The following is an 18,008-nucleotide window of genomic DNA, read 5'->3' as shown; positions in this document are numbered from 1 at the left end:
AATTTAAAAATGCTGAAGGAAAAAGATGCTTCCTACTTGTGTTGTTTGATTTTCTGGTTTCTGCCTTTTTGGTGGCTCTTTGATCAGCAGATAGACGACCTCCCGGCTGGTCACAATGACTTAACTGCACGCCGTGCATGGTGGGAGGCCACTGTGTGTGTTTGACAAATACAGCGCCCTGATTATGAGTTTCCTGACATGGCCATCCTTGTGAGGCCCTAGAACTTCATGTTAGCTAAGGTCAGGCAAGGTGTTGGATCAAGGATTTTTGTTGTGTTCTTCACCTATCCTTGTTGGTTGTCAGGTTTGGATGTACTGATTGTGAAAGGAAGCAAGACTGAAAAAGAAGGAATAATATGTTGAGCTGCTCTTTAACACTTCAGGCTCCTGTCTGATGTTTTTATCTGCTTTTTATTGTGTTTGCACTACAGCTTCAACAACTGAGTTATGACCTGTCAGCCTCCTTGTCAAAAATGTCACGTCAATCAGTACTTCTAATAAGAAGTGTCATAAAAAGATGTCACGTCAATCAGCCACCTTAATAAAAAAGGACTTTGGACCACATCTAAGAGGGATCAATCAGCAGCAATTGCAGCACCTCATGCTGGATGGCTCTCTCAGTTACTTCACAAAAATACAGGATAGCGAGAATAAACACAGAGGTGTTCATTATTCTCATTCACTCCATCGAGCTGAATGATATAATCTTGCTAATATTACCCCAAACTTATTTATGTATTTTTGACATGCAAACAGCCAGTCCTTAGGAATCAATCTTTCAAAACCACCTGACTAAGCTTTTAAACCTTTTTGGTTTTGATTTTCACTCTGAGGGTGAATCTCCAGACACAATGCCCATCACGTCGGCAATAGCAGCAGGTCCGTCTCGCTGGGGACGGCATTAAAAGATAAGAAAGACTCACACTTATGAGGACAAATGTGTTCATATAGATTTCCTATACAGTCCATCTGTATCAGGTCGTAAAGCGCCCTCCTCTGGTATTAGCAGCCATCAACCTTGCATATTGACATCCACAGTGATGCAAGCGTAGCAGCTCATCAACAGGCAGGAGTCTGGCTATAACGTGCAATTTAACCATATGGAAAGGCTTTAGCCAGCATTTAGCAGGAGACTGGATTAAGGTGGAGTGATGCTTTGGATATTGATCAAACTATTCTGGGATTTTAAAATCTTGAATGAATGCACTTCAGCACCACTTCACCTTTGCCCATGTGGCACAAAGAGGACTATTTGATGTGCTGCAGATTGTCGGAACATGAGGTTTATTGTGTGTTTAAGCTATGGGAAGAAAAACTCTGGGGCTGTATTTAAAGAGGAGACATTTAAGGAATCAAAGAATATCTTCTATGCATTTCCACATGCGCTTGGTGGAAGCCAAAAACCCGTAAAATCTGGTGCAGCAGTTTCCTTTGGTGAATAGAGCGGGGTCAAGGGAGTGCTAATGTAAGTCGTCACGCTCCGTTGTATCTGAAATGAAATGCCACTTTCTATATGACAGGGCTCATTTGAGAAGTGAAACAATCAATGGGTGATCCCACCATCACTGATATCATCAAGGAGCTCCATTTACTAACCCGTGTTGGATTTAATTAATTCCTTAAGTTCATGTGTTTATAAATGGGAGAGGGAATATGCTGTGCAAGAACATGTCTTTGAAGTGAATTTCTGCAAGTCTCTGAAGGATGACCCATCCTGAGGCTGGACTCAGGCTGTGAGGAGAGAAGTGACCGGTTTTCCATAGCTAGAGCCAAACTGGGACGCTCCATGTCATTTTACCCCAGTGGACCATGTTCTTATATCGCTTCTGTCAAATATAAGCTCCTTCAGTCGATTAAAAGGAGATCAAATATTCCTTCATCTTAAGAGCCAGTGGAGCTCTTGGGAATGCTGGTAACCAAGGTGTTAGAGCTGCATCACGCCCATATTCCTCCAAGAGCAGCTTCCTTCATGTGTTGTTTGCAGGTCTGAATATTTGATCTATTAATGACTCATTTTGAGAGGAAACAGAATTTGTGCTTGTACTCATGTTCCCTTGGGCAGCCTCATCAATATCGGTAAACAGGAAAGCAGGTCTGCAAAACCAGGCAGCTGTTATAAACTGGATTATTTCTTATTCACCTGAAATTGCATACTGTATTTTTAAAATCTGCATAGATTAAATTGTTTGGAGATTATCATCATAACATCAATTAAACTTGGTTTCTGCATGAAGTCAGCTGCACATTCCTGTTTCAATGTAAAATCTTTCTTCAAGAAAAATGTCAATTTTCTTTCAGTTTTTTCCAATGAACTCAGAATGTCACCATAAATTATACATTTTTAAAATTAGTTTTCTAAGTGATGTATTAAAAGACAACTGGATTAGGTTTTACTAAGAAACTTGGAATCTGACACTGCAGATTTTAACATAATACTGTTGCATAATGAAGGAAATGGCTTGAAGCGCTAAATGCAGGTTCAGGTTGAGTTGCATTAATGGATTCAAGAGTGAAAACAAGTCATATTTTTTTTAAAGTTGCTCAGCAGCCATAATTTATTCAAACTGTTAATCAATACCGTATAAAATTAAAACAAACAAAAAAAACAAGAGAAAAATCACCCAATCTGAAAAGTTCTGACCCTGGTAAGGAGTGAGTCAATCATTTAGACAGTGAACTAAGATCCATTTTTGGGCAAAGACGATTGGTTCTTCTTTCGAGGACATTAATGTTGCATCCACCTGAGTTGAAAAGATAAAGTGTGGAGTGCTGCAATGAAAGAGGAGCACTTAGATTTAAAATAGGCCTGAGCTCATATATGACAGTTGGCGTTAATAATGTTGGGATTTTTCAACATCTTTTGCTGTTTAAAGGGATCTGGGTGTCCCACCCCCTCTGCCCCAGGCCCCCAGCTGGAGCTCTTATTCTCTGGCTATCCTAACGCAGCCCAACAGGCTACACAATCCCACAAAACAACTGTGGAGACGCTCAACCACAGATCTACAAATGTCTCATATGTGATGCATCTAGTGGTGTAACCGTTCACTAGAATACTCAGTTACATCTACTACTCCTGCATTTCCCTCAGTGTTATTATTTATTCATTTGCTGGTTTGTGTTCAACACGACAGCGAGCTTATTTATGGACCCCCTGTCGGCAGCAGCCCCCCCCCCCCCCCTCTCTGCTGTTGGTTCACTCCGGCGCAGCTCTCCAGGAGCCCCCTGGAGCTTCTGCTGGCTCCGCCGTCACCTTCCACCGTTCGTGCGGACAGTAACAACAGTGGCGTTGGCGTCGTCAGACTGTTGATCAGCGACTGAAACTGAATGACTGTACTTCACTCAGACAGCAGATCATAAAAAGGCCCTCGTTCCATCCCCGGATTCACCTGCGACTGCAAAGCGGCACACGGACGACCGACATGGGGGACACAGGGAGCGAAGGCAGCAAGCCTCCGAGTAACATCAACGTCCTCCCTCCTCGATGCCCCTGTGGTTTCTGGGGGTAAGTTACACCAAATTCCTATGAGGTGCAACTGTAGATGCGTTTTCTCGTCTGACAATAGCTAGCCAAGCAGCCGCTAGCATCGCGAACTCCCCATTGTTTTGTAGCATTAGCTGCTGCTAACACCAGCCCACCAAGAAAACGTGTACGGACGCGTGTGTGATCAAGGGCCTTAATGTAATAAGACAACTTTAAATCAATGTGGCAATTTTGGTTTCCCTTCACAAATAAAGCACAGTATTAATCGGCTTGTTATTATATCGAGGACTTACTCAACTAATGTATAAACTGGAGAAAAGAAGGGAAACAAGCGGGCTTGTTGAGCCACAGATTTGCCAATACTGGTGCTCGGACTGGAAGCTGAAGGTTTAAAGGTATCATTTAATCTTTTACAGGTTTGAAGGCTTTCCACAGATTGTCACGTGACCTGGTCACCTTTGTCAGAAAGATGTCATCGTCAGGTGTTCAGGATCAACACACACTCTCAAACACAATCACATGCTGTCAACACACACATCAACACCCGCATTCTCACATACACACACATGCTGTCAACACACACATGCTCTCAACACACACATACATACAAATCACACACACACACACACCCACACTCTCAACATACAAGCATTATCAACACACACATCACACACATGCTCTCAGATCACAGACGCTCTATCAACACACCTGCTGTCAACGCACGCTGACAACACATTAGTGCATTAGTCATTGTATTCAGGGTTCAGTTGACATACGTACGTGGCAGTATGGATCTATCTTTAGCTGTTAAATAATGTAAATGTCCTTTTTTCCTTTGCGTTGTGTTTGCACTCCATTGTCCATGTTCTTTAGCCACATTTAAGTGGCCGAAGTACTAAAGTTGTAGCTGATCTCAATTGGAGTTTCACTGACTGGCCCAGCTTGTATTTTGTCTGGACTGTGGTGCTGGTAATCATATTACTGTTCCCATGTAGGACGTTTTGTCCGCAGCAACAATTGGATTTCGCTTGTCATTTTGGTGAACAGTGAGGATAGCGGTGATTCAGGGGTGGATGGGTAAAGGTTTCAACTGCAGACTGGTTGGCAGTGGCTTCCTTCACATGCTGAGGGCCTCCTCCATTTCTCAGCTGCAGCTGGGATCTCTGATCTGGTTCATGGCTTTGACGTCTGTATTTGACATCTTTGGTTCGATCTAATAAGATTATGATGCTTTTGTTTTGGACCCTCCCTCCTGCTGCCAACATGTCATGTCTGTGATGGTCACATCTCCTCCCCTTTCATGGAAACCCTGGAGCGACTTCAGATGAAGTTGATGATTTGTTTTTTGTTTTTTTATGACTGCTTTGTGCATTTGTGCAGGTTTGCTTTCGGTGACATAACATCAGATAGTGATTGATAAATGTGCTGTTACATCCTGAGTGGAACAATTTTAGATGGCCACTGGCAAAAACCAGGACAGGATATCATCGAGAAAAGTGTTAAACAACCTTCTGCCATAACACAGATTAGCTTTTCTCTGCAACTCTATTCCAGACAGACAAACCACAGTCTAATGGTTAATTGAGCTGTAGTCATTTGTGGGAGAATATCAGGCTCTAATAACAAGAAATCTTTTTCACCGTCTGAATAACCGTCATTTATTTTCAGGTGTTCAGTGAAACAGCAGGAGACCTTCTATGATATCCAGATTGCCTTAACTCTCCTGAAACTATAGACAGCGTACTGATGTTTTCACCTTTCCTTCCAAGTCATCTGAGATTTCATTTCCTCTTTTGATTGGAGGAATCTGGCTACTGAGTGCTTCTTTTCTGCATTAGATTCCATTCGCTTTTCTGTCTCCAAGACACCGCGAGGACAACTTTAGCCAGAGAAACACCTAAACTAAAAGAATGTGTGTGATGGGTGACCGACACGCTCGGGGTGCAGGAGGGGGGGAAATGAAGAGTCCTCTCACTGGAAAACCAGAGGCAGCCAAACCCACGTTTTTATTAATTTAACATGTTTGGCTGCAAATGGCTAACCTGTCTGCTCAGGTGTGCTTTTATTCTAGGATGTGCTCAGAGAAGCATCCAATCCTTTTGAAAGCAGATTTTAAGTTTTCCATGAATGAAATAATGCTGGAAAATAAATTTGTAAATGTTTAATCTGATGCTGGAGTGGGACTTTTAACATATTTGCCTTTTTCTTTCTTATTGTTTCCTCAGCTCAAGCAAAACTATGAATCTCTGCTCCAAATGTTTTGCAGGTATGTTGTTGTATGTTTGTGCTCTTGCTTGTTTTAAATTTACATGAGATGGGACCGGTCTTGGCCAGGACCGACTTGTGCTTCCCCAAATTTCCACCGGGCACATTGTTAGCCTTGTTAGTGCTACGTCACGGCTGCTGGAGCTGATCCTCGTTCATGCTAGGCAGTGTTTGTGTTTCTGCTAGGAGCACGGTGGCACCAATTAGCTCTGTCCCTGAAGCATCTCAGTGCTTCTCTGTGTGGAGAATATACATGGAGTCTGTTTTTGACACACGCCACCCAAAGTCCACCAGACAGGAACCCCTGACAAAAAATTTACAGTGAATCTGGCCAATTTTTAAAATAAAACACCTAAAACCAAATATCAAAAATAGAAAAGGGAAACTGTGTAATTATTTAGACTATGTAGGAATGATGGAAACCCAAAATTAAAGCAGAAAATGACCCCAAAAAATGACCAAATCCAGAAGTAAATGAATGCTCCGCTCCTCAGATGCTCCACCACTGACAAGCTGCTGGTGGGAACTGAAGCCGTGTGTGATGGACCAAAGCAGCAGTATACACATGATGTCTCAAGGCTGCATCTGGTGAAAATTTGGATTCATATTGCAACAATAACTGTTATTTTCTGAAATCTGATTTGTCTTCATATTAACCTGTGAGCTCTGAACGTCTCCCTCATCTTTTATCAAACCATTTCACACAGTGTGAAGAACAATACAATTACCGTAATGAGCAGAACTGTGCATTACAGGTGTTCTCTGTAACACAGCTACTGTCACAGCTGTAACGTCTCTCCATCTGACCTGTTTTTCCCATAGATGTTCAGAAGAAACAACCGGAGGATGACGTTGACGACAGTAAAGATTGTTCACCAAAGAACTCGTCAAACTGCAGCCAAACAGATATGTACTGCAATGAGACAGACGGCAGCATTCGTCAGTCACTCAGCACAACAGGACACCTGCTGCCAGTGCAAGTGAGAGCAGCATCGTTCCCTCCTCACGCTGGTGAGTTCACCTGTCAAGAATGGGTTCTGATTAACTGTGTCTACAGGCCTGAACATATACAGCACATGATATAAGAATTAACATTCGCATTTCAACTCATATAAGCAGAAGGAGTACGATTTGTATATCACCAGCTAAACACTTAAATGATCAAGCAGAAAAGAAACAGGAAAAAGGCTAAACAAACCGTTTGTACTGGAGTGAGACCCAACCTGAAAATAACATGGTGGGAGAATAATTTGATCTTTGTAAGTGAATTCAAAAACCTTCATGCAATCTTCAGGGCAAGTGTGGGTGGGGAATGGACCTAATGCTAACAAGATTAAAAAGCCACAGAGCACTCCAGGGCTCAAGTGTGGAGTGGTGAAGGTGGACCTAAGATACGCCAAACGGACATTTTGAACCATTCACCAAAATCAACGTGATGGTGTGTTTTGGACCAGTGGCCGACTGCTTCTCGCTGTTTGATCTCCGATCAAAGATTTGCGCACAGGGATGAGTTAAACCACATTTCTCGTCATTAGAGCAATGGCTCCATGTATGGGAGAAGTGACCGCAAGCACCCCCGAGGTCAAGATGACGGCTGAGAAGGAATCAAAGGAAGTTTCATCAGAAAACCATTTAAAGAGTTCAGCATCAGACAGATAATTGAGTCACAAAAGGTTTCCATTGATGCTACGCTGATCAGAGAACTGAGGAGCCTCCTGCAGCACGAGAAAGCCAGCCTGGAGATCAGAGTGAAACCTCGGCGGTAATGTTGGTACGTTTGTTTGAGGGTTGACAACATTTGTCAGCGAGTGTTTGAGTGAGCCCTTTATGTGACCATGAAAATCTGATCATTATCCTCTAATCTGATTATTCAAGTGATCATGTAAACAGCGTAATGCAATAAGCTTTAGCAGATAATGGCAGTTATCTAATCATAAGAAATCACATTAACACACCGATTGCTGTGACCGCTTTGAAATGTCCGGAAATCCAGCCAACTCAATATTTCAGTGATGTGAAGTTCCTGAACGCACCGGAGGATCTGATGGTTAAAATAAGCACCCGGACAGATATTTTATGGGAAGAAGAGATCGTCAATGAAAATACTCGTTACACGTGGGAGTCCTTCAAAGGGACGACAGAGGAAGGAGCTGAGCACTTGAGTTTAAAATCTATCAGCACTGTCCTCTCCCCGGCACCAGGGACACGGCCTGATTCTTCATTCTGTCTGTCCAAATATAATATCTCATCTTTTCTAACTGTACACAGAAATAGAGAAATGTTAAAGTTTTAGTAAACCGGTTTTGGCACCATAAGCAGCTACAGTGGTCAGATTTGTCAGTCAGCTGTCAGTTTGTGGGGTTCGAATAGAAGAATTAGTTTGTTTTGAAGACTCTATCCACACTGACTTAGCAGAGCTTCAAGGGTTTGATTCCTTCACATTTGTAACTGTTATCTCAATGAAATCTTTTAGTCATTTGTTTTTATTCCAATACAACCTTTATTTGAAAGGAGAAGCATAATCATTGAAGTGATCCAGAAATATCAAGGTTCATAATTTAGTCCTCCAGCCTGGGAAGTGAGGAAAGCAGCAACTCGGGAGGTTCAGACGTGAAAGGAGAATACACCTTGTTTGGTGTGAGGATGTGGTTGCTGTTCTGCCTGCAGCTGCAAACATCTGTGTCTTTGCAGAACCAGAACGTGAGTCCATTGAGGGTTATATGTGGCCAAAATATGAAACAGACTTTGTCGGGCTGCACATGAAAAACAAGAATGTTTTGGACTTTTGGGTCTTGTCATCCTGTGTGGTCTCCGGTCAGGCTGCTGACACGGCTGCACCCCCCAGGCCCTCATCCACCCCACTGCTGTAAAGGCAGAGCCAGCATTGAACTTGTTTCTGTTTTATGTGTTTTTGTTCTGCCGACAGATCAAGTGTGAGTGTAGAATAGACCGGATCAGGTGTGTGAACGCGCTGATCAGGAATCAGACTCACAAGCCCACCTTAGATCTACAAAGTGCTGCAGCTGACATGATTTATGTGTAAATTAGCTTTAATTTAGAGTGTTTTTTGCCTGTTCCTCATTGTGCATTTGAACATGTACAGGCACGTGCATTCTCTACCATATAATGGGATCGATGGTCAGGCTGCAGGGATCTGGCTGCTCGGCTCGGCCCAGATCTCTGAGATTTATTGAGCGCTGATCAGCATTTGTGAGGGAAAACTCCGCAGGATTGATGAGAAGAGCTGAGTTGAAATTCCAGCCAACTGATCCTCTCTGATCGGCTCCTCTCGTTTCGGATGCAGGGTTGAACTTAATTTAACATTGGCAAAGCACCAAGGTCGATTGTGTTATCTGTTCTCTCACGTTGAAGCTGCTCGCGGTCAGGAAATATTCCACCTGTGGAGGTTTATGCATGTCTGGCCTCTAAACAAATCTTGGTAATTTGAAAATAAAAGGGATGGTGGTCCATTATTCAGCTGTATGTTTTACTTGTGGTGTCAGTTCTCTTGTGCACTTCAGCACACTGGTGTAATGTACTGCATCTGTTCAGACCCACAGCCCTGCTTCTACATATGCTAAATACTGTCTCACACCTTATCAAGTCAGTCTTTGTCTTCTCTTCATATGGTTTCTAGTGTCTCCGGAAAGTGACCTTTTACCCAACAAGCGGGCAAGATTGAGAGAAGTGCCAGAGGATGAAGAGTCCTCATCACTATCGTCTTTCACTGCATTATCACCGTCCTGCAGCAGCGCTAAACAGCGGAGCCGCAGACGCTGCCATTTCTGCCGAACCAAGCTGGAGCTGGTGCAGCAAGAGATGGGTTCGTGCCGCTGTGGTACGTGGATGCAGCTTTACACGGACATTGGCACATCCATGGTGCTTTTCCTCTGATTTGGCAGAAGTTGGCCTCTAACCACGTTCATTCCCTCCCTTGTCAGATGTATCAATGATCAGAGTGTGTTTGCAAACCTCGGGGTTGTTGCAGAACGGCTGAGCATTTCACATTACACATAAAACACCAGCTCATTACCAACACTAACGCAATTTAAACCAATACTCTGCTTGTTAGCATATAGATTAAAGTACTTATAAAGTCACAGCTCTTCAGTGCTTAAAGGCCATCCGCTTAAAAAACATTTTAAATCGTAAATTGACTCCCTTCTTTGTTTTCCTACAGGTTCTGTTTAATAAGTGATGCATCCATCCTTAAAACATGGTAAACCTTTTATACACATAGGAGAAGTTGGAGCTGCGATATCTTTTAAAGATTGCAGATCAATTCTGCCCTACTTTTGTAGAACAACTTCAGATCAAATTGCAGAGTGAGGCCAGACTGTTTCTCCACATATTCGCTGTTTTAATCATTCAACCTGTAGGTCTGACACAGGAAAGACGCAGGAAAGTAAAGCTAATTAAATCGTGCAGGTTGTCCTCTGTAATGAAGAATGACTGTCTGGCACTTTGCCTCGTCCTTCACTCTCAAAGTTAATTTATTGTTTATTAAATGAATTCTTCAGTAAATGTCCTGGACGGTTATGCTTGAGGTTTGTAATCGATCACTGAATGGATTGGCGCAAGGTAGGATCATAAAACCAAAATAACTTTGCTTGATAATCATTAAGTTGTAATTCATTGAGACATCTTAGAGAATATGAAATTGTAACCAGACTTTGTAATGAAGATGGTTGATGAAGGAGGTGAAACATTCTGCTGCTCTCTTTGCCAGGCCTGTGAAAATAAGCTATTTTAAGTTTAATCACCATAATGGACCCGGTTTACCTGTTACAATGAGCTGAATCAAATCCACCTGAAAACACAGAATCAGGTCGTTCGTTCTGCAGAAAGAATTTCTGTTTTCCTTTTCTCCGCTAACCTCTTATTTCAGAAATGTTAACGTTGTGGTGGCTTGGTGTCTGCTACCCCGAGGCCTTCTCAAACCCCAGAATAATGGGTCTCATTTCTAGCGTATCAAAGGAAACATTTAGCTTTTGTCACTGTTGGCATCCGCTGAGAAACCTTAAACGTTCTCTCACTCTTCTGCCTTCCTCTCCAATTGTTCTCACTGTAATTACACAAATGTTAATTGCACAGAAAGCAGCTGTCAGACTGGGTTTTAAATCACCAGTGGATGCCAGCGGTGTTATTAGCAGAATTAATGAATCTGAGGCGCTGAGAGCTAATGAGCTTCTTTGAGCCTCCTCCACTGACGAGGCCTTTGCTTGAGTGGGTCAGTGTGGACAGCCAGTCAGTGATGATGCCGCTGATGCCGCCTTCACTGACTGAAAAAGCCAACAAGCTGAATGTGGCCATTTATGTATCGCCTCTCCTCCCCTTCAGGGTTTGTGTTCTGCTCTCTTCACCGGCTTCCAGAACTACATGGCTGCCTGTTTGACCACCTGGGCCACGGCCGCCAGGAAGCTGTCCAGAAGGTGGTGAAGCTTAGACGCAAGGTGGGCCGATCCTGCCAGCGCATCGGCGAAGAGTTCTCCTGAGCATCTTCGCTCTCCTTTTTGGATACAGGTCTCCAGTCTAACTGGGCAGGAGAGTAAACAGCAAGTTTCTTCACTTGTTGACTGCAACAACTGTTGACTGCAAAAACTCCACACTTTACCTCATAATGCGATAATGAGGAGGGAGCGGACAGGGTTGAGGAAGATGTGCAATGTTTGCTTTACTGCTATTCTTTACCTCCAAACCTGGCAGCAGGTTTGTGCTCTGTGCTGAGCGCGAATGCCGCCGTACCTCCACCCTGAGACTTTTAGCAACACAATCCCTGTTAATCAACCACCTCAGGGTTTTTATATCTCACCCAGTCTCCATCACACCTTCTGCTTTTGTCCGTTTGAGTGACGTTTTTTATTTGTGGGTTTAATTAAAGCTGTTGGGGCTGGGCTGATGTTCTCTTTACACCAGAGACGGTTCCACCTCATCTCTCTGTTCAGAGACGAGCTTCTGGTGTGCGTGAGACTTTAACAGGAGCTGATTTTTGTGGCCACACTGAGCACAACTTGCTGCGAGCAAACACTGCTCCTGCACGTCAACTTTCTGAGATTTCTGCACAAGATAAATGTTTGTTGTGGTTTCTCATTATTTCATAGGCTTTAATTTCATCTCTTCACTCACCACCTCTGAAATTTCATTGTGTTTGTTTTTTCCCACTCCTTTTACCATTACTTTAATATTACCCCATTTAGTGTTTTCATTTCCAGCTGTGCCCACATAGTGACTTTCACTTTCTGCTTCTCATCTTTACCTTATTGATTCCTCTATTCCTCCTTATTTCAACCACATTGTCCCTGTCTCCACCTCCATCTGTCTTACAGAAGAGGCTTGAAAGGTGAGCCGTTCTGTTAAAAGGAAAGTCAGCACATAAAACCTTTTTCCTGGTGGATGGTTGACAGAAGAAAGTGAATTATGATTATTTTACACCCTAACCTTGTTTAACCCTGTTATTTTGCCTCTGCTTAAAGTTTAGTTGATGATTGCTAATGCGTTGATCTTTCATTAAAGATGAGCAGTGAGCAATTTACCCATGCTTCTTTTACTGGGAAAGAATAAACTGTAAACAGCCACATGTCTGTTGGTCCAGAGGAAATAAATGTTGTGTAAAATACACATTTTGCTCTTTAGCCACTGATGTATTTGCTGTGTTAGCGGCAGCATCTGAGACAAATCCAACACTGTTGCTGGCTCGCTGTCATGTCTGAACATCTTGGCAGTATTTTAGTGCTACACTATAAATGCCTCTATTGCCCCCGGGGGGCTGCTATCAAACTACTCTCATTTAGTGGATGAATCAGTCTGTGAGAACATGTTTGCCCACTACTGGGGAATTTTAACTAAAGAGGCTCCTGATGGCAGAAAGCATCTTGTGGGCCGGCTGCTCTGATACGTGTTTGAAAAGAACAACGTCTTCTGGACAAGCACCAGCCAGAGTCCAATGTCTCTGCTGGTAATAGATTCGTACAATGTGGTCTAAACAGAAAAGATTAACTTACAATTAAGACTTTTGAATATTGAATAAAAGAATATCAGAGTAATTTGGATAAATGACTTCTATTTTTCTGAGCATCATAAATCCCTGTGTAAATGTTCCTAATGCTATTTCCATTGAACTGGACACATTTTCTTGCTTAAACATTGTTATTTTTTTTTCAGTCTTGTTGAGCCTGGGATTTAAAGCTCTTCTTTTGTTTTGATCATCAGCATATCTTTTTTTTACTCCGTTATTTCCCGACACACAAACTGAGGTGCGTAGCCAGGATCGGGGCGCAATAAGGAGCATGAGATCAGTATTTGCTGGAGGCCTCTTATTCCAGAGAGGGATTTAAAGGGATAAGATGTGGCCAGTGTAAAGTAATCTCCTTACTGCTCGACAAACGAGGAAGCCTGCCACTCTGTCCACCTCCACTGGCTGACACCGGTTACATGCGGCAACCTTATATTGGATTTTGCTGCAGGAGCCGTGTGCACCTTTGATGCCACTTCAGCCCCTCCGTCTCTGTGTTGCTCCTTGGATGAGTTTGCTCTTGTTTTTAACCAGATGGGTTAAAAAAAGAAGACTCTTGTTTCTAATTTTAGTGCAGACTAACAAATATACCGTTGATGGACATCCACACACGTTTTAGGGGACCGGTGAGCTGACAGAATTGGTGCCCCCCACTGTCGGTGCAGATCATCGATACTCGCTGACAACCATCACAAAGATGCCGTGGTTAATCTGCTCATTGTTACCTGACACAAAATGACGGAAACAGGTGCTGCTGACATGGGGAGGGCTTAAGAGGAAATTACCGCTGATGCTTGAAGATACAATCTCATAACCTCGCAATACTGACAGCTGAACAGGATCCCCACCAACACACACACACCCCATGTGACCTTTCAGGAAGCAGCCGACAACAACATGAAGGGAGCTGGTGGAGCATCTGACAATAAATGATTGAAGGAATGAAACGATCGTTTATTATGAACAGATTTGCAGTTGTGTTGATCTGACTGATCTGGTCATTGATAGTGAGAGAACCTTTTGGTTACAATCCCTACACCATACTGAAATAAAAAACTTTTCTCAGCAGTAGTACTGCAGCTGAGAGAAATATTTCTGTCATCCCCCACCTCTCTACCTCCTCCTTCTGCCCCTCCTCTTCTTCTTACTCCCTCTTCTCACCCTCATTCTCTTCCTTCTCATCTTCCTCTCCTTGTCTTCTTCCTTCTCTTCCTTGCCCCATCCTCCACCTCTACCTCTTCCTTCTTCCTGCTCTGTTTCCTCCTTCTCTCTCATCCCCCCCAGCTCTGTTGCCAGGCTGTCACCGCTGCTGTAGTGTTCTGCTCAGCTTCTGTCACCAGCGTTCCTGGTCTCTTTTCAAGGCCCAGAGGTTAAAATCCAGTTTGGAGGGAAGAAGCAGCTTTTGACAGCTGCAGAATAATAAGCAGTGAGACAGGCTGCCCGCTTCACGCCTCACTGATACCCAAGATCACATTAGCTTTGGATTTTCTCTTTTCAAATTTAGACCTCTTTATCAAACTTTCTGATGTTTGAATAGCTGGCTAAAGTGTAAATCCCTTTTCCTTTCTGAACAAAATGATTCTAATAGAACCTTTTTGTAAGGGTTCCTCAAACCTTTAATGTGAGACATTTAAATGTCATATTCCACTTGATGCATTTTCCATAGTATAGGGCATGGGTCGGCAACCCGCGGCTCTTTAGCGCCACCCTAGTGGCTCCCTGGAGCTTTTTCAAAAATATGAAAATGGAAAAAGGTGGTGTGAATATTTTTTTTGTTTTAATATAATAACGATATATATAATTTATATATAAATATCTAACGATGGTCCAGGAAAATTATTTATTTTATACAAGGTTAAGGTAAATATGTTTGTAAATAAACAACAGCGTGTTGGAGGCTGCGTTCATCATATTTTACCCAGGAAATCAAACAAAAATGAATGTGTAAGTGTGCAGCAACAATCTATGAGGCACAATTCTATAGCGCATCATTAAACAGCTCAGAACCAATGAAACTAGCTGTAAGGACACCAGGGATCATCCAGCATCACTGACTGCACTCGAGCCATCATCAGCTGGAAATGTCTGTTTCCCGCCCTCTTCATGCTGGAAGATTGTTGTTATGACAGCTTGTTTTCTTTTTCCAGTTCAGTGAGGCTGCTGGGCCTCAGGATCCAGTGAAGGCGCTTCACCACAGGGCTCTGAGAGGCTGGTTACCACCGTCAGACTGTTTGTTGATCCCAAACTGCAAATGCTCACTCGCAACCCTGAGTTCAGGAAAAGAGCAAAAAGAAATGGAGCTGCAGAAACAGCTGACCTGAAAAAGATTCCAGAAGTGGTATTCTGGAATGTTATCATTTCATCCCTTCTTGGGAAATGTTATAATCTCTGAGTCCCCTAAACTTCTATGTGCCTCAGTAAAAGTGAATCAGTTATCCTGATAATTATGGCTAAATGAACAGTAATAAGAGGCTCCCCATTCTATCTGGTAAATGTGGAGCTGATAAACTGGGATTTTATAATTGCAGCACAAAATTGTTGGAAATCTGTGAGTGAAAATAAATCAAATTTCTCCATTTGCCAATAATGGCTCCTGTTTCCTGATGAACATTGCAGGAAGAGCTAAAGTCTCACTGGATGACAGGAATATAGTCTGGTCAAGTCACCAGTCCATCACAGGACACTTACACTCACAAAAGTGAGTCACCTCCAGTCAACCTGATGTTTATGGTTTTGGACTGTGGAAGGAAACTGGAGGCCCAAAACACTGGGAGAACATGTAATCTCCACTAAGAAAGCTCGCGAGGCTGAACCAGATCCCACAGGGGTCTGGTGACCACCTTTGACACCAGTGTACCACCCTAAAATTTGCTGATAAGAGTAAACTTTTGGATACGGACAGGTTTGTATCAGATAGACGTGGCTTCAGTCAGAGCGGCTCGGAGAGACCTGTCATGTCTGCACAGATCTTTGTGAGTGAGCACTTCTGTGATCTGTTCACATTAAAGTCAAACAGAGCGAAAGTTCAGGCGGCGCTGTACTGTGTCATGTAGGCGTGCACAGGCGGAAGAGAAACAAACAGCAACTGTCACCACAATTATTTCTGTGTCCTAACATGCATGAAAGCTGTGATTGATGTATGAGATGATACCAGCCACACACAGACACACAGACACACGCACACACACACACGCAATATCAAGAGTCCTCTACCTTCAGAGCTCCAAGAGACTTCCATTTGCCACCCCTTCGCCTTCAGACACACTTTTTCTGTATTTGTGTCCCTTTACTCTGGTTCACCATCAGAGTGTTGGAAAGAAAACCATCATGTTTGAAGGTGAGTTGAACCATATATGAGTCTGGATCTGACTTTACACACTGCTTCTATTATATAAGTTTTATAAGCAGAGACCTTTGGGTAAAGCTAATGATCTGCGCCCAAAGTATGGTTGCAACTGACAAGTTTTCATTAAAATTCACAAGACTACATATGACTTATTGAATTGCTTTTTTCCTCTTGGACAGTAATGAACTCACCGGGTTGTGTATTCACACTATGTGGTTCTGGGATAAGGTTCAGGTCAGTCTTAGTTTAAATTATGTCTTCTTTTGTCTGTTTGAGTTTTCACTGGTTTCTTCATCTCTCTGTGATGTCTGTACTGTGATGAACTAATGACCTGTCCAGGGCTTATTCCTGCCTCTAGACTCCACCTACAACTCTGACAATGAATGGTGTTTCTCAGAAAATGGAGCTGAAATTTGTATGTAATTGTTGTGCCGTCTTGTTTGTGAACTTCCAAACCTGTAGAGCTCATTAGAATGAAAGAGAGTAAATGGAAAGAGCAGGAGGGAGGCCGACCAGGATGCAAGACAACGCTGAGCTCGTCTGTCAGGAAACCCTGACAACACAATCTCTCAGACACCTCCCAGCTGCCTCCCCAATTCCATTACCAGAGTAGTGATAAAATTTCCCAGTGACACCCAGCACCATCACATTTGCAGAGAGAGCAGACAGAAACATAATTTTAATGTACCACTGCTGTACAGTGTCTAATTGCTAATTGTTGTGATATCACATTACAGGCAGTCGGTGCCAACAGATTAGCAATGTGTGAGAGTGTTTGTGTGTGTGTGTGTAAGGAAGGAAGGACAGCAAATGTATTTATCTAAATTGATCCATGATTCTAGACAATGTAATACAGGTTTAGTTTCAGAAATGAGAGAGAGAGAGTGAGTGAGTGTGTGTGTGTGTGTGTGTGTTATTGGTTAACTATGAGATCTTGCATGTTTTCAGTATGATTTCTGTCTCAAATTGTATTGAATTTCAATGAAAAAGTTTGTTCTCTGGAGACAACAGGGGGGGTCGAAACATGAAAACCCTAACCCTAAGCCGACCCCCTAACTCTGACCCTAACCCCAATCCTAACCCCCTTACCCTACCCCTAACCCCCTATCCTTAACCCCAACCCGAACCCTAGACCAAATTTTCATGTTTTTTTTTTCAAGATGACTCTTTTATCTGCTCCAAAGGCCTCAAAACAGGATGTGTTGCTTGCATAGATGTTCTCCTCATTGGCTAACACTTGCTTCTCAGTGGCGCTCAAAGTATTTGCAAATAAGACAAAATCACTCTTTGAAGATATGAAAGCCAAGGATGTGATCTTTAGAGCCCACACAGCCATGTTTGAACGGTGTCTTGTGAACCTGTTATGTGGACATGTCGCCTTCACTGTCACATGATGGAAGTTACCTTGGAAACTAAATGAATGAAAAACTGGGTTTGTACCTGCTGCTGTGCCTTGATCTAGTCTCTCTCCCTCGCATGCTCGCACGCCCACTGTCACATTGCCATGTCTGCATAGTCAGCCGGGATTTGAAAGGCTGCTTTTAACCAGTAATGGAGAAAAGCTGTGAAGCCTCTCTGCTTCTGCTGCCTGTATGTCCAACAGAAGAGGTAATCGTGTGCAGGACCGAGGTCAGCAGCATCCACAAGCTGCTCTACAGTGTTTAAATGTCCAGTAATTACATAGAAATTTGTAGCTGGGATGTAATCATTCAGAAACCTTTTATTTTCAGATTTCCTTCATATTTTTTGAGAGGTCACACACATCTGAGCTGGACATTGATGTCTCGCTGAGGTGTTCAGTAGAATTAACTTAAGCTCATCAGTTTATTTGTCTTTATATGACTGAAATCTGGTTAAACATGTGGTGATAAAACACTGTGATATTAGCTCCTGGAAAGATACCA

The 18,008-nt window shown here is 42.9% G+C and overlaps 1 protein-coding gene across 6 annotated transcripts; it reads left to right on the top strand.

The window, feature by feature from the left end:
* Positions 1-3,162: 3,162 nt before the first annotated feature.
* Positions 3,163-16,984, top strand: LOC130521566 (AN1-type zinc finger protein 3-like). Of its 6 annotated transcripts, XM_057025220.1 has the most exons (8): positions 3,165-3,502; positions 3,898-3,963; positions 5,707-5,747; positions 6,241-6,334; positions 6,569-6,757; positions 9,384-9,584; positions 11,087-11,199; positions 14,906-16,984. In XM_057025220.1, the coding sequence occupies exons 5-8, from the start codon at positions 6,655-6,657 to the stop codon at positions 15,077-15,079; spliced, it is 591 nt and encodes a 196-aa protein (XP_056881200.1). In that variant the 5' UTR covers positions 3,165-3,502; positions 3,898-3,963; positions 5,707-5,747; positions 6,241-6,334; positions 6,569-6,654; the 3' UTR covers positions 15,080-16,984. The 6 variants fall into 6 exon arrangements, 5 of the variants coding, with proteins under 5 accessions (XP_056881197.1, XP_056881196.1, XP_056881200.1 ...); XM_057025217.1 differs by lacking the exon at positions 6,241-6,334 and having other exon boundaries at positions 3,163-3,502; XM_057025219.1 differs by lacking the exon at positions 3,898-3,963.
* The last annotated feature ends 1,024 nt before the right edge of the window (positions 16,985-18,008 follow it).

Source organism: Takifugu flavidus, chromosome 2 (genome assembly GCF_003711565.1).
Source record: "Takifugu flavidus isolate HTHZ2018 chromosome 2, ASM371156v2, whole genome shotgun sequence".
NCBI classification, from domain to species: domain Eukaryota; kingdom Metazoa; phylum Chordata; class Actinopteri; order Tetraodontiformes; family Tetraodontidae; genus Takifugu; species Takifugu flavidus.
This window is presented reverse-complemented; position numbering and strand designations above follow the sequence as displayed.

Coding starts and splice junctions, on each gene's coding strand:
- LOC130521566 (XM_057025216.1), top strand. CDS start 3,420: ATGGGGGACACAGGGAGCGAAGGCAGCAAGCCTCCGAGTAACATCAAC. Junction 3,503..5,706: donor TGCCCCTGTGGTTTCTGGGG/GTAAGTTACACC, acceptor TTGTTTCCTCAG/CTCAAGCAAAACTATGAATC. Junction 9,585..11,086: donor GATGGGTTCGTGCCGCTGTG/GTACGTGGATGC, acceptor CCTCCCCTTCAG/GGTTTGTGTTCTGCTCTCTT.